The 24,591-nt window shown below is 45.5% G+C and overlaps 1 protein-coding gene across 3 annotated transcripts in view; it reads left to right on the top strand.

The window, feature by feature from the left end:
- Positions 1-24,591, top strand: part of SLC66A2 (solute carrier family 66 member 2) — an 88,555-nt gene that overhangs the window by 45,505 nt on the left and 18,459 nt on the right. For all 3 annotated transcript variants that reach the window (XM_074987566.1, XM_074987565.1, XM_074987568.1), the window contains one exon: positions 8,658-8,874. In XM_074987566.1, the coding sequence (XP_074843667.1) occupies positions 8,658-8,874 (217 nt within the window). The remainder of the gene's footprint in view (positions 1-8,657; positions 8,875-24,591) is intronic.

Below are 24,591 nucleotides of genomic sequence, written 5' to 3'. Positions count from 1 at the left end.
ACCCATCAATTTCATTTGGTGTCCCCTAGTTCTTGTATTATGGGAAAAGGTAAATAATTTTTCTATGTTCACTTTCTCCACACCATTCATGGTTTTATATACCTCTATCATATCGCCCCTCAATTGCCTCTTTTCCAGACTGAAAAGTCCCAGTTTCTCTAGCCTCTCCCCATATGGGACCCGTTCCAAACCCCTAATCATCTCAGTCGCCCTTTTCTGTACCTTTTTCTAATGCCAATATATCTTTTTTGAGGTGAGGAGACCACATCTGCACACCGTACTCAAGATGTGGGCGTACCATAGTTTTATATAGGGGAAGTATGATATCTTTTGTCTTATTATCTATCCCTTTTTTAATAATTCCTAACATCCTATTTGCTTTACTAACTGCCACTGCACACTGCGTGGATGTCTTCAGAGAACTATCCACTATAACTCCAAGATCCCTTTCCTGATCTGTCGTAGCTAAATTTGACCCCATCATGTTGTATGTGTAATTTGGGTTATTTTTTCCAATGTGCATTACCTTACACTTACCCACATTAAATTTCATTTGCCATTTTGCTGCCCAATCACTCAGTTTGCTGAGATCTTTTTGTAGTTCTTCACAATCCCTTTTTGGTTTTGACTGTCCTGAACAACTTGGTGTCATCTGCAAACTTTGCCACCTCACTGCTTACCTCATTTTCTAGATCATTGATGAACAGGTTGAACAGGATCGGTCCCAGGACTGACCCCTGGGGAACACCACTAGTTACCCCCCTCCATTGTGAAAATTTACCATTTATTCCAACCCTTTGTTTTCTGTCTTTTAACAGAGATTAAATCAGTAGGAAAGACTTTTTAAGCAGACAGGAAGATGGACAAAAGTTTATCATAAGAAATTTAAAGCACAAATGGCTGTTACATGGAAGAGACTATACATTGTGATTCTTATTCCAGGGGCTGCATGGTGTATAGAAGGGGTGAGCAAACGTTTTACGTCGGGCCCCACAGTTTGTCTCATTCCTTCTCCTATCCCCGAACTTGTCTAACATAAGCCAGGCCGAAGGAAATTTCAGTTTTTCATATTTAAAAAAAAAAAACAAAAAAAACCCAAACCTTTCGGCATGTGTAAGAAAATAAGTACATAGAATGTTAAAACGCCATTAATCAGTATATAAATGTGAATACACACACGTAAAAACAGTAACCTATTTCAACATTTTGAGACAGATGAGCCTGAGACCTAGCAGCCGATTGTGTTGCACCCCCGCCCCCTTATGAAATGTCATGCCCTCCCCCAGGGGGACTGCCCCCCAGTTTGTGCACCCCTGGCTTACAGGACTGTGGTTCAACTTGAGTGTGTTGGAAAACAAAGTCCCAAAGGCAACAGGTTTAGTTTACCATCTGTCCCTGCAGTCAGAAAACATGGATGAATAGCATGCTGTTTATATTGATGCAAAAGTAAAATTACCCACACTTCATTGGGGCCAGCTACTAATTATCCTTTTGTACTGTGTTCTTGCCTTCCTGAAGGCCAGTTCAGCACCTGTCTCTCTTAGTGTCAATCTCTCTTTCTGACCAGTGACTAAAGGGTTAAATGACTTGGAGTCAGCCGACCAGAAGAGCAATGGCAGCAGTAGCTGTCTTCTCATCTACTTTTCTTCCTCCTCCTCCAGTTCACAGCAGCCAAGCTTTTTGTGATCTTTGTTAGCCTTCTGGAAAGTCTCAATAATGGCGCAGCTTCATGGTGTATACCCCGTTATGAGATGGGCAAAGGAGTGACAAGTGCAGCCTTACAGCTACATGAAGCCAAATTTCCAGTGGCTTTTGATTTTTTTGCTTTCTTTTTACACTGCCCTCACCTTCCTTTTCACGGGTTATTCAGAAGGAATTAGTCACTGCTTGACTAACTTGGTGGAAATCTTTATGATTAAAATATGACTTGATTTTTGTTTTTAAGTGCTCTACAAGAAGAAGTTTGATGCCAACATCTTAGTGGAAGCAGATGTTATGTTGTTTCCTTTGTGTCATTCAGACACTTCACATTTATTCCAAACCTTCAGTTTTCCATTTGGTGTTGGTTCTGATAATACTAAGTATGGTTAGTCCAGTCCTTTGTTACTGATGATGCGCATTTGATGTGAATCCCAGGGAAAGCAGGGTTGCTTGTTCTCGGATGTCTCCCCCCACAAAGTATTCTCATCATGAAGGACTTATACAGCAAGCTCCCTTTAGTATGAATAGGATTTTCCAACATGAATCTCTCTTCCATCAGTGGATTAACAAATTAGAAACGTAACCGGTGTATTGGATTAAATAGCTCTGGGCAGTGGTGCCGACAGCCACCACAGGCCTATGGACAAGGTGGGACGGGGGTGCCTGACTGCATCCTGGAAGGGGTGAAGCCAAGAGCGAAAGGGGTGGGACTGGGGGCAGTTAGCCCTCAGCGCCGCTCATACTATGATGCTAGCACAGCCTCCCTACTCATTCACAGCCACACGCGGCTGGAGCAGCGCTGCTGTGGCGTTTCAAAGGGGTTTGGAGTGCCAGCTGCCACTGCTGCCCAAGTACCAGTGACGGTGGCTGAGCTCTGGGCCCCTTTGAAACTCCAGACCTGGGGGGCAACTGCCCCCTTTCCCCCTCCTGCCAATGGGCCTGGCACTGGGAGCTGGTAATATATGTTCTAGAACCTTTCATTTTTACATTGTCAGGTCGAATCCTGTACAGGTCAGCAGTAGCTGAAAGTTACCATCTGAATGTTCAGCGGCCTACATCACACAAACCACCTTCGTTGGCAGCCTTGACATAGGAGCAAAAGACTTAATGGGCAAAAGGGATCTGTCCAGTGAGACATAGGGTTATGGCAATGAGCAGCTCTTATTGAACTAGTACTTCCCTTGCTGCACCTGTTTTGTGGACAAAAAAGACTTCCGTGGTCTTGGTGGCTGTCAAACCACCATCTTTCACGGTAGTACAACATTCCTCTTTCAGAGAATGCGATAGACATCATGAGTAACATGGAGCTTTAAGACAAGTTACAGGTGACTGGTAAAAAGGGGCAAAAGCTTGCTGTGGATTTGTTTTGTTTTGCTTTCCTGTGTTCTGCATCTTCAGTATGCATGATTTATTTTCGGTGGAAGACTATGGTAATTTAAGAACCGTGAAATGGTGACATTAGTAGAAAGGATGTTTTAGTCACTGGTTTAATTATAAAGCATCAGTTTTGAGCAATCTTGTCTCTTCAGTTAAGCTATGTAAGCTCACATTTAGGATATCTGTAATCAAAAACAGAAAATTGGTCCTTTCAAAATAGTGTTTTGAGGCTTTAGTCTTATATAATCAAAGGAGATTTAAAAAAGACACCAACTTAATTTAAAATTACCCCACCCCAACCCATGGCAGGTCATGGTAAAATCTGTTAGGGCTTGTTCACACTGCCCCCCTCCTTCGAAGGAGGCATGTAAACGAGCCTGATTGCTGAATAGCGATGAGGTGCTGTTCTGCATATGCAGCCCCTCATTTCCATAATTCTCGCTGCACTAACGTCGAAGTTGATAACTTCGAAGCGCTGGCAAACAGTGTAGCCATGGGCACTTGGAACTACCTGCACAACTTTGAAGTTCCCTTACACACAAAAGGTTATGTGAATAAGGGCACTTTGAAGTGCCTGTGGCTACAATGCTTGCCAGCGGTTCGAAGTTAGCAACTTGGAAGTGTGTGCGGCGAGAATTATGTTAATGAGGGCCTGCATATGCAGCACAGCACCTCCTCGCTGTTCACTGATCGGGCTCGTTTCATGCCCCCCTTCAAAAGCAGGGGCTAGTGTGGAAGAGCTCTGAGTCTTGGAGAGACTAAATGATTGAAGGAATGTATGTTATATGATCAGCTTCTGCTGCTGCAAGAGGCAAGCTTCAGAGGGCTCTTCCTCTGGCCTGGAAAAGGGCAAGGATCGATTGCCAAGCATGTAGTAAGTAGGAAACCAGTTGAAGGCTTCCTCTTTTTTCAGATATTTTATCACTTTATGTAGCTGAACATTAAGCTATCATTTGGCTATGAAAGGGATAACCATTACTATGTAATGTTGTCTAACATAGTTGGAGCTTCCCGGAGAAGGGCGACCCTCAAGCCTTACACTGATTTTGTTTTATTTCTGACCTTTCTGGAGTACCTGAAACCAATTAGCAGGGTATATAGCTTTGGCTAAAACAAGCAGCCGTGCAAAACATCTGAAACCTGCTGCAGAATGAAGCGCTAGTTTAACAAGCCAAGTAAGGCACAGCAAAGCTAGTGGCTATGTGAAGAACACTGAAAGCAAACATGACATTAAGAAGATAATGTTTGGGTTTTTTTCCTTCAAAGTCCAATCAGTTTTTACTGGGGGCAAAAACAAACCAAAAGAAACAACCAAACCCCAAACCAAAAACAAAAAAACCCCAAAACCAAAACACTGCCCTTGAAAGGTAGAGTGACCGTATTTCCCTAAGCTGAATACAGGACACCCAGGAAAATTCCTTGTTCTCAATTGCATTCAACAGCAATCAATCATATAAATGTTCAAATTAACACCAAGCTGACGGAGCCTCTGTTAAAAAGAAATACTACACACCGTTCTTGGATTCTTTTTATTTATCTTCTTATCTTTAAGGCTCTAAGGTTCACACGGGTCGTTAACCCTCCCTCTGTACCTCCCCGGTGGGGATGGATCTCACACACACTCGTACTCCTCTCTCACGTGGGAGAGTGACTGACTGACCTGTCCGTCCCTGCCCAGTGCTCTCCACCTTGCCTTCCTGGCTGCGCCCCTAGGATACGTCTGTCTATCTGGCTACCTATCGCCACATCTACCTGAGGTAACATGACAGGGGACTTGCAGGGTCACATGCCTCCCTCTGCAGATTTCTGCCAGAGTTTGCACTGGAAAGAGGCCATCGGCAGCCTTTCAGCCTTGCACCAGAAGGAAGACATGGGGAGCTGCTTCCAGCTGTGTGGGGTGGTGGGGTAAGAGATGACCTGGCCTATGTCTCTGCATAGCTCATCTCTTCTCCTGCTCTCACACCTTCCACCACTCCTGTGTGGCTGGAAGCAGCTTGTCCCTTCCTGCCTACCCAGCATCAAAAGGCAGTTCACAACTCCAGGCGGCTGTTGGCTATGGACTTAACCCAGCTGCCACCTGTCCCCTAGCTACAGCATGGGGAGGAAGGGGTTAAGCCTGAACTTTGCACCAGGGCGCCTTGAAGCCAACAAAGGAGCTTCAGGGAACGCAGCGCAAGAGCGGTGGCTCTGTAGAGGAGGGTACTTAAGGGATGAAGCAGCCCCACACTCCACTTCCTCTGTGCATGTGCGTGTGCGCAGAGGGCACTAAGCCCTTGTGAGAGGGTGGGGGGTTGCTGTGCAGCTTGCAGGTTTTGAGGTATAAACAGGCTGGAAATCGCTTCTCCTTCCCTTCAGCACTCCAGAGGTTAACTGAGAGGTTCCCCAAGCCAGCGCTGTGCAGGGTCTGGCACATGCAGGGCTTAGCTCTTCCTGCCCACTATGTGGGGCTGGAGGGTGTTGGGCTTCCCCAGGGCACCGGCCCAACCAGAGGCAGTGGGGGAAGGAAGGAGTCTGATGGCCAGGCTGTTGGTGAGCTGAGCCCTTTAACAAAGGGCTGGCTCTCTGTGCAGCGCTGGGAGTGGATGTGCCCCGCTGGGGTGGGAGGGGAATATGGAGGAGCCGCTGGGCTGGGAGGTAGGCGGGGCAGGGAGAAGAGGCAAAGCAAGGAGAGGACAGAGAAGGGAAGAACAAAAGGCCAGTGGGTGAGCAGCAGAGGCGACATGTAACTGGATGCTTCCTGGTGGCTGCCTGTACTCACCAATCCCTACAGCTCCATAGGCTGGGGCCATGGCTCTGCTGGATGAGAGCAGATGCGTAGTGGAGGTTTCTCTGATGGACCGGTGTGGGGAGCAGACAGCCCTGAATGCTACATCTTCAGCCCAGCACCAGCCTGGAGCATCCGCCCCCATGGTGTGTGACGTTTTGTTTGAATGCCCGAACGCACGTAACAGCTCATATTATAAAAATGAGAGAGGCGTTCAGTGTCGCAGAACTTGTGGGAGAGGGTTGAGGGAGCAGGAAGAAAGTGTGGGTAGGAATGAGAGGGGGATAAATTCCCCCCCCTTGCCTCCAGCCCTCCAGTCGATGGAGGTGGGGCCTGGCAACTGATGGTGGGCAGTAGTAGGAGAGGTGCCAAAGAAAGTTGAGCCAAAAAAAGGACTGTACAGCAATAAGGAAAAAATAGATGCAGAGTACAAGGTTCAGAGCAGTGTGCCTAGATGTTATATTTCAAGAGCTGTCAAGGCCCCTTTTGGGTCTGGCAGAGCACGGGACGGATAGTGTTTTAAGCTACAGCTGCTGCTTTCTAAGTAAATACTGTAACTCTATCAGGAACCTTTAGAATATTACACATTGAGTTGGAGGGCTTTTTATTGGCAAGTAAATGGCAACCTTCCAGGCACCAGTTGGATGTTCTGTCCTACTGACTTGAGCACAGAGAAAGAGACTGAATTAAATCAAAATTTCTGCAATTTGTAAGGGTTGAACATCCATGAATTGCTTCTGTTGCAAGGGATCTGAAGTCTGTGTTACCATTGTTCAAATTCATGACTTGAAAGAAATAAATCTGATGAGAGAACATTGTAGGATTGAATTTAAAGACCATTTGTAATTCTGCTTTTCAAGGATCTGGGTCACTTCTGCTTTGAATGTGGCTCTCCATCAGGCTGTTGAATTCAGTTCTTGATCACAGCACTCAATTGTATTTTCTCATCAAACAGGGTCATGCTACAGCGGGGGCTGGAATCCAGCCTGCTTTCCTGTTTGCTTTTGTTTTGCTGGATGCAGAGACTGATGTGGTGATGCTGAACCTGAATTTATAGGAAGTGTTGTCAAAGAGTGTCCAGATCACCTGGTTGTGTTGCAAGGTCAAACAACATGTTGATTAGCCTTCTTAGTAAAAGGTCTTGATTTCTGGTTCACATATTTTATTGGCGGAGCAATGGAATGAAGGCCAGCAGTGGCTCATTGGTTTGGTTTGGTGTTTCCCGGACCATTCTGACGACTGCAGCCAGGATAGGGTCTGCCCTTTTGATGAGTAAGAAGATTAAGTTATTATGAAGCCACAGGTTCCACTTCACAAAACTGGCATTTTCTGGTTTGGCAACATCTGTGGTACAGCATGACCTGTTCTGGCCCCAGTGCCCTGGGGCCACAGCTGCGCCAGCAGCCCGGCTGGGTCTAAAGTTGGTTCCCCGGGGCTGGAGCCACACCAGCATCCCACCTGGGACTGGAACCAGCCTTTGCAGGGCTGGCAGCTGGGTCTGTGGCCAGCAGCCCAGCCATGTCTGGGATTGGGGCCAGCACAGGCCAGGCTGGAGGTAAGGGGGCAGCAGTGGCTTGAGGTGGGGGAGTGGTGGTGGGGGAACAATGTGGCATGGAGCCACCATCAGGGAGGGGCAGCAAGCTGGGGGACCACGGAGATGTCCATTTGTCTGGCAAATTCTCTGGTTTGGGACCAGTCAGATCCCGAAGATGCTGGATGAGGGAGGAGCAACTTGTAGTGATTTTTAGCTCCCTCCCCACCTTTTTTTTTTTTTTTAAAAGTAGTGGAGTGGAAGAAGCTATAACAGCTGCTACAAGCCTGTTTTTGGCTTAGAGCTTTCATTTTGGAGGTCCCGTTATTGGCTTTTCAAGAACATCATTAGCTTCGATTGTATGTGTCTGTCCTTCTACACCTGTCTCATCCTGGAGGTGACTTGTCACTTTCAATAGTACTTCAGGTTATAGGAGTAACCTTTGTCTTGTGCTGTTCATTCTTTCTCCAGTGCACTCCCCAGGGCTGAAGGTGGTGTTTGTTTTGGTGTTGGCTCAAATAGCAACGTACTCACTGAGATGTCCTTTTGTTAGCAAAGGCTTGGTGGCCCAAAGAGTGCCCCTTACACTTAGGGTGAAAGGTTAGTGGTGTTCGTAGCAGTTCCTGTGCAAGTTCATTTTGCAGACTTGATCTACTTCCAACCCGTTGGCCTCCCTCCCTGAAAGCTGTCTCCTGCACTGATGACCTTTACCTTCATTGTGCAGATGGTCCCATTGTGCCCAAGGAGCAGAGTAATCAGCACAGTCTGTGTCCCAGAGTTTCAGACAACATTTTACTATCTCAGGTCTGAAGCCATGGAGTGCCTTGAAGTTAAGAGTTATGGCCTTGAATCAGAAAGCACTTAAGTTCATGAGTGCCTTGGGGCAGAGCTTTTGTATTGTGAGTCCTTGTAGCTGTGTTAATGCTATGTAGCTGATAATTGGCAGATGGGTTCTTTGCAATTCTTGTTTATTCCCCAAAGGAGAAGGATTCTGTAAACACCATTTTGGAAGCATGTCTAGGAATGGGATCATGCCTCGTTTTTGTTTCCTTAGCAGCCACACCCACAAAGCATGTGTCCTGGTCGCATTTTCCATTTTTAACATTATGCTTGGTTTTTTTTAACTCCTTTTCCTCCTTGCTACCTTTATTTAACCCCTCATGTGGAGAAAGCTAATGACTCTTATGCTTTTCAGTGGTTAGCTCCACCTGATAAAGATTCTGAGAGAGATTAATGACGTGAGCTGGAAAAATTCTAATTTTTTTTCTTAATATTCTATTTCAGATTTTGACTTGAACTATTTTTGGCACTGGAGCAAGTTTACAGACTACCTGCAGTGTGTTCTGACTTTCACGGGAGTGACGGGATACATTACTTACCTCTCTCTTGACTCGTTTCTCTTTGTGGAAACACTGGGCTTCCTTGCTGTGTTCACTGAGGCCATGTTAGGTGTTCCACAGCTTTACCGTAACTATCAGAACAGATCGACAGAAGGAATGAGGTAAGCTATTTGTTTAAAGTGTGTATGTGTGTGTGTTCGTGTGTACATTTTAGGTATGGGGAGAATCCCTGTATGTTTCTGGAAGAATGTTCTGGTGTCCTCGAGCATTTTAATGTCTGATAGGGCAGCTGCAGGGCTAGACTTTGGCTGATGTAAGTTGCCATAGTGCCATAAGTCAGTCTGGTGTTTGATTTACAGTCACTGAGAAGCTTATCCCTGATTTTAATAAGCTCATTAAATGAGCACTGAAGGAGGTGGTTTATGAAAAAGCTTTTAAACATTCTGCTGTTGTCATTCACACTGAATATAGATTAGCAACGGGTATGACTCCTCCTCCTTGAAGTGCCCCCAAACACTGTCAACTGGATTTGCCTGAAGGCAAGCAACATCTTCCCTTGTCAGTCATATTTCACAGAATGATTTCCCTCCAACCTCCCTCCCAGTCCTCGTCTTCCTTCCATTACCTGGGTGCTGAACAAAGCTGCTAGGCTCTGACCTGGTCTTACACTAGGATGTTAGGTCTGATTTAGCTGGCTTAGGTCAATTTTTCTTAGCAATCAGTCCACCACTGACTTCAAGAACTCCTATGGTCGACTTTGGTACTCATGCTTTTCACGAGAAGTAATGCCAAATTTGACTGTGCATGCTGAACTTTAGGGTAGTGAAGGCGGAACTATGTGAAATTCAATGTTCTTGGCTGTCGGGAGATGTCCCACACTGCCCCAGTGTGACCACTCCGGCCACCACTTTCAGTTCCGCTGCTCTCCAGGTGTTCAGGAAATGGCCCCGGGAAAGTTTGAATTTCTTTTCCGGTTTGCCCAGTGTGGTGAGTAGAACAGGCAGTGCACCTCAGCAGCACATCTGGCCATGGATTCCCAGGGTCACAGATGGGCTCCAGCACGGAGTAAGCAGGAGATGCAGGACCTTCTTGCTGTGGGGGAAATGAAGCTGTGCTGGCAAAACTACGAAACAGCAAAACAAACGCAGACATCTATGCGAAGATCTCACAGGGCAGAGTGGTGAAAAGGGTACAACATCTTCATGCCTAGCAGTGTGGCGTGAAGATAAAGGAGCTCAGGCAAATGTACCAAAAGACAAAGGAAGCAAACGGACATTCTGTGCCATTGCCATGAACATGCCAATTCTATGAGCAGTTGCATGGGATTCTAGGGAAGCAACCCAGCCACTGTCCCCTGAGAGCCTGTGAGATTCCTCAGGCAGCCTCTGGCAGATGAGGAAGAAGAGGATGATGAGAATGGTCAGCAGATGAACAGAACATCTGGTCTCGCTGACAGCCAGTAAATTTTTTTTCAACTTTGGATCTCATCTCTGCTCCCAGGGCATTTCACAGCTGGCCCCGATGGCTGGGAGGGCACCGCTGGTGAGTTATCATTTTTAATCTTGTAACAAGTGGATTAAGGCAATTGGGTGATCTGTGGTGGGCACGATACCTACGCAGTCTGGGCCCCTTGGAAAAACTTGTTCAATGTGTCTGGGGACAGAGTGCTGATCCTTCGCATCTCCATAAAGCTCTCAGACAGGTGCTCTTTAATCCTTCTCACAAGGTTTCTGGGGAGGCCTGCCTTACTCCGATCTCCATGATAGGACACCTTTCCACCCCAAGCCAGCAGTAAGTAATCTGGCATCATTGTACCAGAGACAGTGCAGCACACTGGCCAGCCTCCTGCCCACATGGTCAGCATCAGCTCCTTAGCAATATTTGTTACTCTGATGAGGCTGATATCTCTCTCTTTGCAATCTAGAAGAAGCAGAGGAAGGCACGTTAAGCTATTACGATAGCACAAACTGCTCTGCCATGCCTGGACCATCCCCCTCCTCTCCCTTACCTGGACTCTTGGAGGAAGGGAAACTCTCAAAGTAGGAAGGGGAAGCATGCCCAGCCCTCTCCCGCCTGCAGCATGCACAGTTGCAGAAACTGCTTGTGGAATCACAGGCTGGAAAGCATGCCCCATACTGTGCCTTTCCATGACTGGAAGTGAATCAAGGCAAGGAGTTCTCTTAAAATCTCTCTGTAGTGCCTGCTGCACAAAGGACGTTTAAAAGCCAAAATTCATCCTCGTACATAACGTGTTCCTATTTTTTGCCACAGAGGCTCCTTCCTTGAAATTCCTTTGTGTGTTACATTTACCGTAGATGAGGTATCTCCCTAATGTCTGGCCTTCACTTGTGTGTGTTTTAGTGTTCAACAGGAAGTTCTTTGACCACCGCTGCCCCTTCCCTGTCCCGCTCTTAGAGTGGCACAGATCCGAAGGAGAAAATGAGTATGGGACGATGTGTTCCTAGACCACATGCATAGACAGGGCACAGTTAAATGCATGGAAGAGAACCACACTGGAGGACAGGAGAGCGGACCATGAGGAGAGGAGAGCACTTAAAGAGCATAAAGTCCCAGGCCCAGGAGGAGATGTTGAAGCTGATGATGCTGAGGTGCCTGGTACAGGAGCACAGAGCCCCACTGTAGCCAAGGATGAAGCAAATGCACTCCCAACCATGTTCTGTACCCTCCCCAGACTGGCACCCCAGAACATGGCAGGGGAGGAGAAGTCAAGGGTAGTCTTGCATTCCACTCCTAGGGACCCTTGTGACAGCAGAAGGCTGTTCCACCTGTGAAGTCAAAATGCCTCTTGCCTTGTTTACTCACTTCCAAAGCCCCTGCTACGAACTCCCTTATTGTCCCTTAAGTAACAATTATTACGCTTGCAAAAACAGTGTCCGTCTTTCTTGTGTTGCACCGGGCAGTGGGGAGTGGGTTTACAGGCCAGCACACACCATACAGGGGGCAGCTCCTTGAGAGCAGCAGACATGACTGTCCTGTTGCTGTCTGGTCATTCGTAAAGCTGGTTTTCAAAATGCCGCTTGCCGTGCGCTCCTTATTGCACTGGTGTCTGGCTTGGCAGTGTGAATACCTGGGGATTTGTCAGGAAAAAAGGTTTTTTTTTAACCAGTGTAGACAAGCCCAGAGAGGCACCAAGCAGCTCCGCAGCATTACATCTCAGGAATGTACAGTCCTGCACTGCTCAACGTGCACAGCTCAAATTGATTAGTCGGTTTGCTATTTTATCAATAGAACGTGGCTACACGCCAGCCATTGGAAACCCAAGTAGCAAATTTCGTCAAACACTTTGGGCAAACTCAACAGTTAAACAGGTTTACCGATTGCAAGACAGAGGCACAAAGCCAGAGTCGTTCCCAAAAGAAAATGAGGTACAAGCGCACGTCTGCACTCCCAACCCCATCAGACGAGGCAATAACTAGTTTCAGCTGTTTCTTACCCTGCTGTATATTGTGTTCTTTAACGTACTGGCCAGTCTCCTCTGCTGGTGTCTTCAGTCTTCTCCTCAGTGTCCTTGTTGTTTGCAGCATAGGTGGATGCAGGAGAAAAGGCCCAACCGCTGGATCTCTGCAGTCTCTCTTATACCCCCAGTCCCATGTACTTGGAGATGCCAGTGGGCGTTGCTCTGCCCCAGGCAAGGCTGAGCAGTTCCCTTGGTGTGGCCTCTTGCAGGTGGATCGTTGAATTGTAACGCCCTTGCTGGACAGTGGCTGTTTTTGGCGGTTATTCTGACACTTGTCCGGATGTTGGTTACTTCCCCGGCTGTGTTCTCTGGGGCGCTAACATCCAGCCGATTCCTCCTCTTGCAGCATATATCGATGGTAGCTAATGAGCCCTCGGATTTTTTCCATCCATGGCAGAATGAGTTGTGTGCACCATGGAATGTGTGGCTGTGCACCACCAATTGAAACACATGCTCTTGGCTGTGGGAGGTTGTGGGCACACTGTTAATTGACGGGAGGAGGGCACTTGAGTCTCTCCTGGGTGGCTGCCCAAGCTCTCGGCTTACAGGGAACACAGGTGACAGCCATGTAACACGGCCTCATAACTTCATATGCATTAAGGATGCACACATTTAGATGGAAACGTTCCCCCAATACCTCGCATGGCATGCTTTATATCACAGTTATATACAGTGAACCCCCGAAATAGGCAACGTCAAGTTGTGGATAACTCGCTTTAACACAAGTTAAGCACAACTTGAAGCTGCTCCATGGCCCCTTCCCCTGACCCTTCCCCAGCAGTGTGGCTGATAGCCGTGCTGCTGGATGAAGGCAGGGAAAAGCAGCCAGAAAACTGATCAGCCCTGGTGGGCTGTTCAGTTTCCCTGTCCTGCAAGCAGAGGAGACTTGGGCACCAAGTAGCAGCCTGGTTCCTGGCTGCCTTGTGCTGGCAGAACTAGGAAACTGACCAAGAATTGGTCAGTTTTCTGGGTCCCGCAGGTGGTGTGGAGACAGGGACCAGGCTGCTACCCAATTCCAAGCTCCTTGCTGCTCGGGGAATCGGGAAACTGACCAGCCAGAGCTGGTCTGTGTCCTAGCTCCTGCAAGCCCAGGGGAGCCAGGAACGAGGCTGCAGCCTGGCTCCCTCTCCCTCCTGACTTGCGTGAGTTATGCAGGGGTTGCGCCTGCATAACTCAAGGGGTTACCATACAGCATGAGGAGTATGAAGCATGACAGTGGCCTCCCCCAAGATACAGAATGTCATGCTGCTATCTGCCATTCTGAATGTTAGACTAGATTGCATTATGATGCCCACTGTACATCTCAAGATAATAGTAATATGACCTAGTTGCAAGAAACACTGAAGAATTTTTCAAAGTGGCTGCTGTATTGCATCATTTCACGAATCCATGGAACGAATACATAGCGAGTTCCGTTCGCAAACCTTTTGAGGTCAGTCTTGACTCTTTACCAATTCACGTGTCTTTCAGTTACTTTACCTGACAAGTTTACCATCAAAACCCTTTTGCTTTGTTTGCTTTGGCCACATTCCTCAGTCTGCTGGCCATAGTCCCTTTGCTTGATTGCTGTGGCTTACTGGCATTTTTGGTACCTGCTGCAAGTGCTTCTCCAGTCTGGGATGTTTTTGAAGAATTGTTCTTGTTTGTTTGTTTGCTTTGATGTTCAAGGCTTCTTTTGATTGTAAGCACCCAGAGCATTTGGTGAGTCAGGGCTTCTGTCTCAATATTTATGAATTTTGTGCACGTTCCTTGACAGGAGAAATTGTGTTCGTGGTACCCAAGAGAAAAGGAGAATTTTAAATGCAAGCTTTCAATTGTGCTTTTGTTTGGCCTTTCCCTTCCATGTACAACAGTGCTGTAATACCATATTCTGATAGATATGGCCAGGTAACCTTATGGGACTGGAATTCTAGAGTTCTTATTTCTGCCTGTATTATTTAGCAAAAACAAAGATGTGCTTTCTATTGGAGCAGAATTATTTCCCCGTGAAGTATACACAGTACCGCAGCCATCTTATTTAAAATGCGCAGCTTCCAACTGGGAAAACAGGGTTGCATCCACTGAAGAAAAAAATAACGAAAAGTTTTATATACTATGTGCTGGGCCCATGTGCCAGTATGTTCTGTGGCTCTTTATAGCAGAATGGGATCCCAGATTTGCTTGGTGTCCTTTGGCACTGCTGTACTGTTACTACTAAGTATGGTTTCTACTTTATAAAGAGCATATTAGGAAATTATTTTTATTGTGGAAACTGTTCCAAATTTGTTTCCTATGACCTTCCCCACCCCACAAGATGGTATGCATATGACAAAGACCCCAGTCCTGCAAACACTTAAGTGTTTGTGTAGCTATAGTCAGGTGAACAATCCCACCTGACTTCTGCAGGACTACTCATATGGGAAGAGTTAGGCACATGCTTGTGTTGACAGCTTGGCACCTGACTTTGTATGATTTACTGAGTGCATCTTGGAATTCAGACTGCTAGCCACTTTTTACGGGAGATTAGCATATACACGCTGAACCTCACTAATCTGGCACTCTGTCGTCCAGCAACATCTGTAATCTGGAATGATTTTAGTTAGCTGGATGACCACTTATCACAGGTGTGTGAAAGTTTCCCGTGGTCCCATAAAGTTTGTTTCCAACCACTTTGTTTCTAGCTAACATGTTAAACATATTTTTACTTTAACAAATTGTTCTATTTCTGAATTAAAGCTTAAGAATATCTGGCGAAGGAAAATAAGATGATAGCTGAGCGCTGTGGCCCCTTTGGAAAAATACGTGCTTTGGTTAAATACACAAACTGCTTCCTGTTTCTGCTTGGTCAAGAGTTCCCCTCTGTTGTTGTGTTGCTTCTAAAAGAAATGAACACCTACACTGAAAGCTCTTTGGGATGGGGACCCATTCTTCTGGGCTGTGTTGGTACAGTGTCTCTCCTACCAGGTTGTGGTCCATGATTCAGTCTCCTAGCAGCTATAGTAGTAAAATGGAAATAGTTACGTGACAACTTGAGGGCATTAATGGGAACCCAGTAAGTGAACTCAGAGACCAACGGTGTAGCAAAGAGTTGAAGGACTGTATGGTTATCAGTGGAAAAATTAATAGAGCAGTCTCGAGTTGCTATGCTGTGTGCTTTTAGTAATCTAATTTGTGCATTTCAGTTGCCTACTGCCTTCAAACTCAACAAAAAACATGTGCAGCATCTGGTATTGAGAGGGATGGCAGGGCAGGGAGAAAGGAATAAGAAAATGATACAGCCATGTTCATTGTGGGCAGCATTCAGCAAAGGATAATTGCTATAAGCACTGTAGAATTTTGGGAACCATCTGTGCAACCAGATTATATGTATATTATGGCTGCTGATATTCCTGAGTCAGAGTAAAGAAACTTGAATATGTATGGGGAAAAAAATACTGTCAGTATGCATGTTAGATTCCTCCTTCCTCCTCCCCCAGCAACCAATCCAAATGTATAGTTATGGGTCAATAGCTGTACAGTAATCTTGTGCTCTTGTTGGCAGAGAATGATATATAGCTTGAAAACTTATGTAGTTTAAAGTTGAAATTATATTTCGGAGTGCTAAGAATCTAATAATGAATTTCCATGGATCCTGATTTTGGCAAATAAATCTAAACTGACACATAATTGCCATGCATACTTCTGTATATATTTGTTACCTTTAGTACTGAGTTAGATCAATTGTATTCTGCTAGCCACCATTTGCCACAAACAACTTGTAGAAATAGCTCATCTGACTTTGTCAGTGGCTCTTTTATTTTGGCATAATTTTTTTTAATGTCCGCTCCTTTTTCTTGGTAGTGGTGTCACCTGTGCACCTAGCAGAGGGTTACTGTGCTGCAGGTTTGAGTTTGAGGGATTGAACACCAAAAGGAAAATTTTGGCATGGGAGGATGTAAAGAGATTAAAAATGAGGGCAGACACGTGCTAAGTAGCCTTTCATTGCAGAAAGCCAGGGCAGCGTGTCTTGTCATGAAGACTCAAGTGTAAAAATTTTCCATTATTAAATAAATATTTAGGAGAAGCATAGAAAATTCTGTGTTGGCTCTTACATGACTCACCAAATTTGTCTTTAAAATTAGTACTTTATAGGAACATGAAGCTCTGTTCAAACATTTAGATATTTTTGCAGAGTTGAAAATCTAGACAGTACATTTATAATCCTATTAATTATTACACTTTATTTTGAAAAAAAGGAATCATCTAATAAAAAAGGCACAAGTTACTATCTATCAGGGAAATGACTACTTAATTCATTCTCTTGGGATCCTGTCAAGTCACTTCTTTTTCCTTATGATAAAAGAGTAATCAAATTCTAAGTGAAGTGAATTAAATGTATGATTAATGATTATGCTATAATTCATTTATTCTTTTGCATCACACCAAAGAAAACAAAAAAGTAATTCCAAAACTTTGGTGCCCTGGAATACAGGGTTAATCATACTCTCTGCAAAAGTATGACATGTAAGATGATGAAAGATTGCTTGAATACAAAGGTATAACATATGAAGAAGTTATGAACACTTCAGAAACTTGACATAGAAGTTTCAATGCAGAATATTTTTCTTCTATCAAGCAAAGAGTCTTGCTTTGTTATTGGTCGGTTTGACTATGCAGTATAATACTCCTGGTATTGTTTCTTGCACTTATGTCAGAGCAGAAAATCCATGTAGGCCCTTTGACAGAAGGGCTCTCTGACCATCAGTCTGCATCAGATTATGAACTCTGTGTTGCACTACGTGCTGTACTAAGTGTGCTCTTGTTCTCGGGCAGTGAATGGTACTGTATTCCAGACAGCTACCTTGTCCAAGGAAAGATGTTTGATGCTTTGTTTGTGGTTACTGAGAGCCATCAAAACTTCAGTCTGGGGTCATGGGCACGGAATGACTCTCAACTACTGGTCAACCCGAATGATGGTCAGCAACGGTCTCTTTGAACAGCAACGTGCAACGGGGTCAGGGGAAACATAACTTGTGGGTATGGACTTTTCAGGCTTTGTACTCAATACTACAGGTTGAACCTCTCTAGTTCAGCACCCTGGGGACCTGACCGGTGGCAAAACAGAGAATTTGCTGAATCCCAAGATGTCAGTATCGTCTAGCAGCTTTATCAACGCTTTCATTGCTTCCTGGGTTCTCAGAAGACATTGAGGGGTACATTAGAGCTAAATAACAGCAGAGAATATGGAGAGCCAGGCCTAGTGACTGTAAACAAACTTTATGGGACACTTGGCCACACTCATAAGTGGTCATCCAGCTAACTAAAATCGTACTAGACCACTGATATAGCTGGACCAAGGAGTACCAGACTAGAGAGGTTCAACCAGTAGTTATTTTGAGGTAACTAAGGTACATGAGCTATTCTGAGGTGAAGACCAAACACTTCAGTTTTACTACGAGATGGACAGTCTTATATTCCCACTGTAAGGGTTGACACTGGAGAGCTTTCTTGGTTTTCACTGGAGATAGTTCACCCATGTAGTCAATCCAGAGTGGAAACCACGCCTTTTTAACAGCAAAGACAAGCTCTAGGTGGGAGTATGTGGCCCAGAATCAGAGGCTCTATTTAAGAGCAGAATGGCTCTTCACTTAGGGGAGCTGAATGGCTGGCAGGCGCAGGGTCTGACTATTGCCACATGTCAGAAGGATTTGCAGGAGCAGGGATTCTGCCCCACCTGAAATGCAGATGAACCATGGACTTGTAGAAAGGTGACATCAGAGCTGGGGATTCTGTAATGCTTTGGTTTCCTGCCACGTTAGCCTCAAGGGTATTAAGTTAGAAGCCTGAACTGTTGGAGCCTTGGTGGAGGTCTGAGGGAATGTGTGCAAGTAAGTGGGGGAGCAAAGGGTGACAGTACTGCACATCCCAAGGAAGAATATCAAAAAATACATCGAAAGGAGTCCCAGAGCTGGAAGCAGTAACTTGATTCCACTCAAACGCACTTGGCTTTGGCATTATGCGATACCCAGCAATTTGGATCCACTTGTAACAGGCAGCCGATCATGCAGTGCAGTGCTGCTTCTGTTTGTGACAGGCACTAATATAGCCAAGTGTTTAGGTACGTGCTTCACTTTAAAGATGTTAGTCTCATTGAAGCCAATAGTTAGTCATATGCTTAATCGCCCTGCTAATTTGAAGCCATTAATAATTACATGGACTTCATAAGCATGTAAATGGGGATCTCCAATTAGGACCAGCAAATATTTGTGCAAAGCGAATTTGTGGGCCTGTAGTTCGGCTTTGTGCACTCTCATGTAGCCAGCTGGGAACCCCCAGGCCTTGCACGTGTGCATATGTCCGAATCATACCTGTATGCACACGCACAAACCTGGCATTTTATATGCTTAAGATATAGGCTCGCACAAACAGCTGTACATGCCTAACTTGGAAAACCTGTTTCATAAAGGTTCAGTGGGAAAGTTAAAATATTATATTAGATCAGGCTCTAGCTCAGTGAGGTTTGAAATGGTGGAAAAGTAAGAACTACAAAGGAAATAGTGATGTCTGCCTCTTCTGTAGGAATACTATTGGAGTTATTGGAATTTCCTTGTAAAAGAATAGAATCATAGAATGCTAGGACTGGAAGGGACCTTGAGAGGTCATCAGGTCCAGTCCTCTGCCCTCATGGCAGGACCAAGTACTGTCTAGACCATCCCTGATAGACATTTATCTAACCTGTTCTTAAATATCTCCAGAGATGGAGATTTCATAACCCCCCCATAGGCAGTTTATTCCAGAAATTAACCACCCTGAGAGTTAGGAACTTTTTCCTAATGTCTAACCTAAACCTCCCTTGCTGCAGTTTAAGCCCATTGCTTCTTGTTCTATCCTCAGAGGCCAAGAAGAACAAGTTTTCTCCCTCCTCCTTATGACACCCTTTTAGATACTTGAAAACCGCTATCATGTCCCCCTTAATCTTCTTTTTTCAAAACTAAAGAAGCCCAATTCTTTCAGCCTTTCTTCATAAGTCATGTTCTCTAGACCTTTGATCGTTCTTGTTGCTCTTTTCTGGACCCTTTCCAATTTCTCCATCTTTTTTGAAATCCGGCGCCCAGAACTGGACACAATACTCCAACTGAGGCCTAACCAGCGCAGAGTAGAGCAGAAGAATGACTTCTCATGTCTTGTTCACAGCACACCTGTTAATGCATCCCAGAATCATGTTTGCTTTTTTTTTGCAACAGCATCACACTGTTCAATCATATTTAACTTGTGGTCCACTATAACCCCTAGATCCCTTTCTGTCATACTGCTTCCTAGACAGTCACTTCCCATTCTGTATGTGTGAAGCTGATTGTTCCTTCCTAAGTGGAACACTTTGCATTTGTCTTTATTAAACTTCATCCTGTTTACTTCAGACCATTTCTCCAATTTCCCAGATCATTTTGAATTTTGACCCTATCCTCCAAACCAGTTGCAACCCCTCCTAGCTTGGTATCATCGGCAAACTTAATAAGTGTACTGTCTATGCCAATATCTAAATGGTTGATGAAGATATTGAGCAGAACCGATCCCAATGCAGACCCCTGCGGAACTGCACTTGTTATACCGTTCTAGCAGGATTCAGAACCATTAAGAACTACTCTGAGTACGGTAATCCAGCCAGTTTTGCACCCACTTTATAGTAGCCCCATCTAAGTTGTATTTGCTTAGTTTATTGATAGGAATATTATGTGAGACTGTATCAAATGCCTTACTAAAATCTAGGTATACCACGTCCACCGCTTCTCCCTTATCCACAAGGCTCATTATGCTATCAAAGAGAGATCTCAGATTGGTTTGACATGATTTGTTCTTTGCAAATCCATGCTGGCTGTTCCCTATCAGCTTACCACCTTCCAAGTGTTTGCAGATGATTTCCTTAATTACTTGTTCCATCGTCTTTCCTGACACAGAAGTTAAACTGACCGGTGTGTAGTTTCCTGCATTGTTCATGTTCCCCTTTTTATAGATGGGCACTATATTTGGCTTTTTCCAGTCTTCTGGAATCTCTCCTGTCTCCCATGATTTTCCAAAGATTATAGCTAATGGCTCAGATACCTCCTCTATCAGCTCCTTGAGTATTCTAGGATGCATTTCATTAGGCTCTGGTGACTTGCAGACATCTAACTTTCTTAAGTGATTTTTAACTTGTTCTTTTTTATTTTGTCTTCTAAACCTACCCCTTTCCCACTAGCATTCGCTATGTTAGACATTCCTTCCTGGGACTTCTCAGTGAAGACCGAAACAAAGAAGTCATAAAGCCTTCTTGTTTCCCTTTATGCCTGTAGCTAATTTGAGCTCATTTTGTGCCTTCGCCTTTCTAATCTTGCCCCTGCATTCCTGTGTTGTTTGCCTATATTCATCCTTCGTAATTTGTCCTAGTTTCCATTTCTTATGATTCCTTTTTCATTTTGAGATAACACGTGATCTCCTGGTTAAGCCAAGGCGGTCTTTTGCCATATTTCCTATCTTTTCTATGCAGACGAATAGCTTGCTTTTGGGCCCTTAATAATGTCCCTTTGAAAAACTGCCAACTCTCCTCCGCTGTTTTTCCCCTCTGGAAACTGGACACAATATTCCAGATGTGGCCTCACCAGTGCCGAATAAAGAGGAATAACTACTTCTCTAGATCTGCTCGAAATGCTCCTCCTAATGCACCCCAGTATACCAACATTCCAATCATGTGTATTATCCCACCAAGTTTCTGTGAGGCCAACGATGTCATAGTTATATTTATTTATTAGCATTTCCAGTTCTTCCTGCTTATTACCCATACTTCTTACATTTGTATATAGGCATCTAAGATATTGATTTGATCTCGCCTCCCTGTTTTGCCCTGACCCTCTTTTTACTCTGATATTGTTGCCATGCTGCCTCCCATTTCTGACCCATCACCCAGGTTTCCATGTTCTCCACTTATCTGTGGGCTTTGCTCCCCTGCCCCCATGGAACCTCGTTTAAAGCCCTCCTCACTAGGTTAGCCAGTCTGTGTCCAAATACGGTCTTTGCCCTCCTCGAAAGGTGATCACCATCCCTGCCCAGCAGTCCTTCCTGGAATAGCATCCTGTGGTCAAGGAAGCCAAAGCCCTCCTGGCGACACCATTTACACAGCCAGGCATTCACCTCCAGGATGCACCATTCTCTGCCTGGGCCCCTACCTTTGACAGGAAGGATTGAAGAGAACACCACCTGCACCCCAAACTCCTTCACCCGTACTCCCAGAACCCTGTAGTCACTCTTGATCCACTCGGTGTCACACCTCGCAGTATCATTAGTGCCCACATGGATGAGTAGCGTGGGGTAGTAGCCAGAGGGGCAGATAATCCTCGACAACACCTCCGTAACGTCTCGGATACGGGCCCCCAGCAGGCAGCACACCTCCCGAGATGAAATGTCAGGGTGACAGATGGGTGCCTCTGTCCACCTCTGAAGAGAATCGCCGACCACCACCACTCTGCATTTCCTCCTGACAGTGGTGGCAGCTGACATCCCAGCCTTGGGGTACAAGGCTTCTCCTCATCTGTACGGGGTGATTCCTTGTCTCCTGTATCAAGTACAGCATAATGGTTTCCTAGGACCATGGTGGGAGGGTTGGGAGCAGAGGTGGAGCACTGCCTGTGTCCACCCTGAGCCATCTCCTCCTCCACCAGTGGTGTGTCAGCAGTCCTGTGTACTGGGACAGCTACCTCAGCTGTCTCCACATGAATAGTGTCCAGGCATTGCTCATGGATTCGGATACTCCTCAACCTGGCTACCTCCTCCTGTAGCTCTGCCACCTGCTGCCTGAGAGATTCCACCAGCAGGCACCTTTCACACTGGATGGTCCCCCAGCCTGGCTATCAGTAAGTGGGAATTGCAAGCCACAGTCCTTGCAAAACCACACCAGGATCTGGGCAGAGGCATCCGTAATCAGGCAGCCTGTCTGGCTACAGGCACAGGCAGAGGAGACAGAAGCAGTGCTGGCACAGGTGTTGTGGGTCTTCCTGACCATTGCAGACCTCCTGCTGTTAGAATCCTTCTTAAACACGCATCTGCAGCCCCCTGTCCGCTTTGCTCCCCTGGTGGCGTATAAGAAAGGGAAAGGGAAAAACATGTATGGGGCTCCTCCCGAAGGCAAACTCCCTGTTAGCTGCTCCTGTTAGCTGCTGACAGGGTTCACTGTGGCTGCCCTCTTATAGAGCTGCTAGCTGTTTAGGCCTGGCTCAAAGCCTTTGCCTCCGATCAAATCAGTCCTTGAAGGCCCACCTGGAAGGAAGCTCTCCTTATTCACACCTTGCAAACTTGCCAAACTGCCAAACACGCTTTCCAACTGCCCCTCTCTGCAAAACAGATGCTCAGGCACACAGGCAGCTATTCAGACTGCCCCTCTCTGCAAAATCAAACAAGTGCACAGAACTCATAACTCACTGAGGGTGAAACGGTCTGCATGCATTGTCGCTCAAGCCCTGGGAGCCGAAAGTTGCAAATTTTAATAATACAGTCAGGGGTGTATTGTAAAAAAAACTGTAAAACAGCTGTAAACCAGTTTACAAGCAGTCTTATGCCTGTGAGCTGTCTGAGGTTTGTTTTGTGGAATGCATTCTTTTATACAGTGCAGCTGTCCGCACTACCTTCTGTTCACAGACAAAGGGCAGTCTGCATCTCTGACTTCAGAGGCTTAACCACTGTTTTTCATTGATGCAGACACTCTTGGCTCTGGTAAAGTCATTAGTTTAGCCCCACAGTGTCCAGTACGTTTGCTACTCACCATGTGTGGCGAACAGGACATCATGGGGCAGTTCCAACTCTGGGGCCACACGCAGCTCTTGGAGCCTTCAAACGTCACTCCTCCTAGAGCTGCACGCGGGGCGTGCTGGCTGCCTGCTCTGTGCATGCACCCCACTGCTTGGTGGGAGAGGCGTGTGGTGGTGGCCCCGGCGGCTCCAGTGAGGGCAGCTCTGTTGTGTCACCAGTGTTGATTTAGAGCTGGGGCTAGGGGGTGCCTGGCTCGGGGAGTGGGGCTGTGGTGAAAATAGAAGGATGACAACTACAAGTGTGGCAATCTTTGAACTCCTCTTATTGGACACAACTGGTTTAGCCCCTGAAAAAGGTGTGGTGTGATGAGGGATTTTTCCATCTCTATTTATATCACTCCAGCCATGAACTTTAAAAACAATTGTAAAAGGCCCATTGTAATCCTCAAGTACCGGATTGGATTGGACTGGTCTGCAGTTACGAATGAGATACACTGACAAGAGGACAAGTCATGGTGAGCAGGTGCGTATTTGGCAGCACACATAGGAAATCCGATTCCTGAGCTTGTGTATTTTCATATTGAGTTTATTGTTTTTCATATTTATTTTTTTTACTGATCCAAACAAACTAGAAAAACCCGAACCAGGAATTTGCAGAGGGACAGCTGTGTTAGTTTGCTTCAGAAAAACAGTGAGGAGTCCAGTGCTACCCCACTGTCAGCATCAGGCTCGACTAGTCCACACGAAAGGCCCACTAGAGGGCAAATAAATGAAGGTCACACGTACACCACCCTTTATTAAATAGTAATTTGCTTACTGATCATTCTCTGGCTTGGGGTTGTCTGACAAAACTCTCCTCTGGTTTCTATTTAAAATGAGGATCTGCAGGTTTCACTATAGGAAAGGGGATAAAGTTGCTGTGTGTTGCTGCTGTAGCTTTTTTTTTTTTTTTTTTTTTAAGTGCTGACTTCAGGTTTTAAACCCTTGAAATCTGTTGTTTTGCATAAAGACTTTTGTATCCTCTTTACTGCCAGTTGGCAGATGCTTTTTGAGTGAAGTACAGTTTTGTTCATCATTCCAGTGTAATCATAAATGCTTTTGAGAAGCAGGGGAATCTCATTTCAGGTAAAACTCTAATCTTAGCTCCAGATTCTTAGTGATGGGAAAGGAGCCTTAAACTTGGCCCCTGCGTGATGGCTTTTATTTTACACATAGTTGTGTCTGAGGGTTGTATTTCTCCAATGTTTTCTTAAAATGTGACAAACGTTTAGCTGAAGAATGTGATAGGTACATGAAGAGTAAATGACTAATGACATTTTTCTCCATCAGAGGCTGGCTTTTTTTATGGTGCTATTTAAGACCACCAGGCCAAGACAGCGTAAGAAAAATTAAAGCTAGACCCAGAGATCACTAACTAGACTGTTCTTGGTGTATGTCGGCCTCATCAGCAATTGTAGCCGATATTGAAAGCTTGGACAGACTGTTCATTGGGTTGTTATAATAACATAAATGTACACATGTATTAAAATGACCTTGCTTCAGTTGGCTGACAGGCCGAACAAAATTTCCTACAGTAAAGCCTTACTTTTTTGAAAGGGTGGGTGCAGGGAGCATTGTTAAAAATCAGTGTAGTGATGTGTGTTTGACCGCCAGGAGGAAAAAGCAGG

The sequence above is a fragment of the Carettochelys insculpta genome, chromosome 2 (assembly GCF_033958435.1).
Source record: "Carettochelys insculpta isolate YL-2023 chromosome 2, ASM3395843v1, whole genome shotgun sequence".
NCBI lineage: Eukaryota > Metazoa > Chordata > Testudines > Carettochelyidae > Carettochelys > Carettochelys insculpta.
Note: the sequence above shows the minus strand (reverse complement) of the source record. Positions and strands in the feature narration are given on the sequence as shown.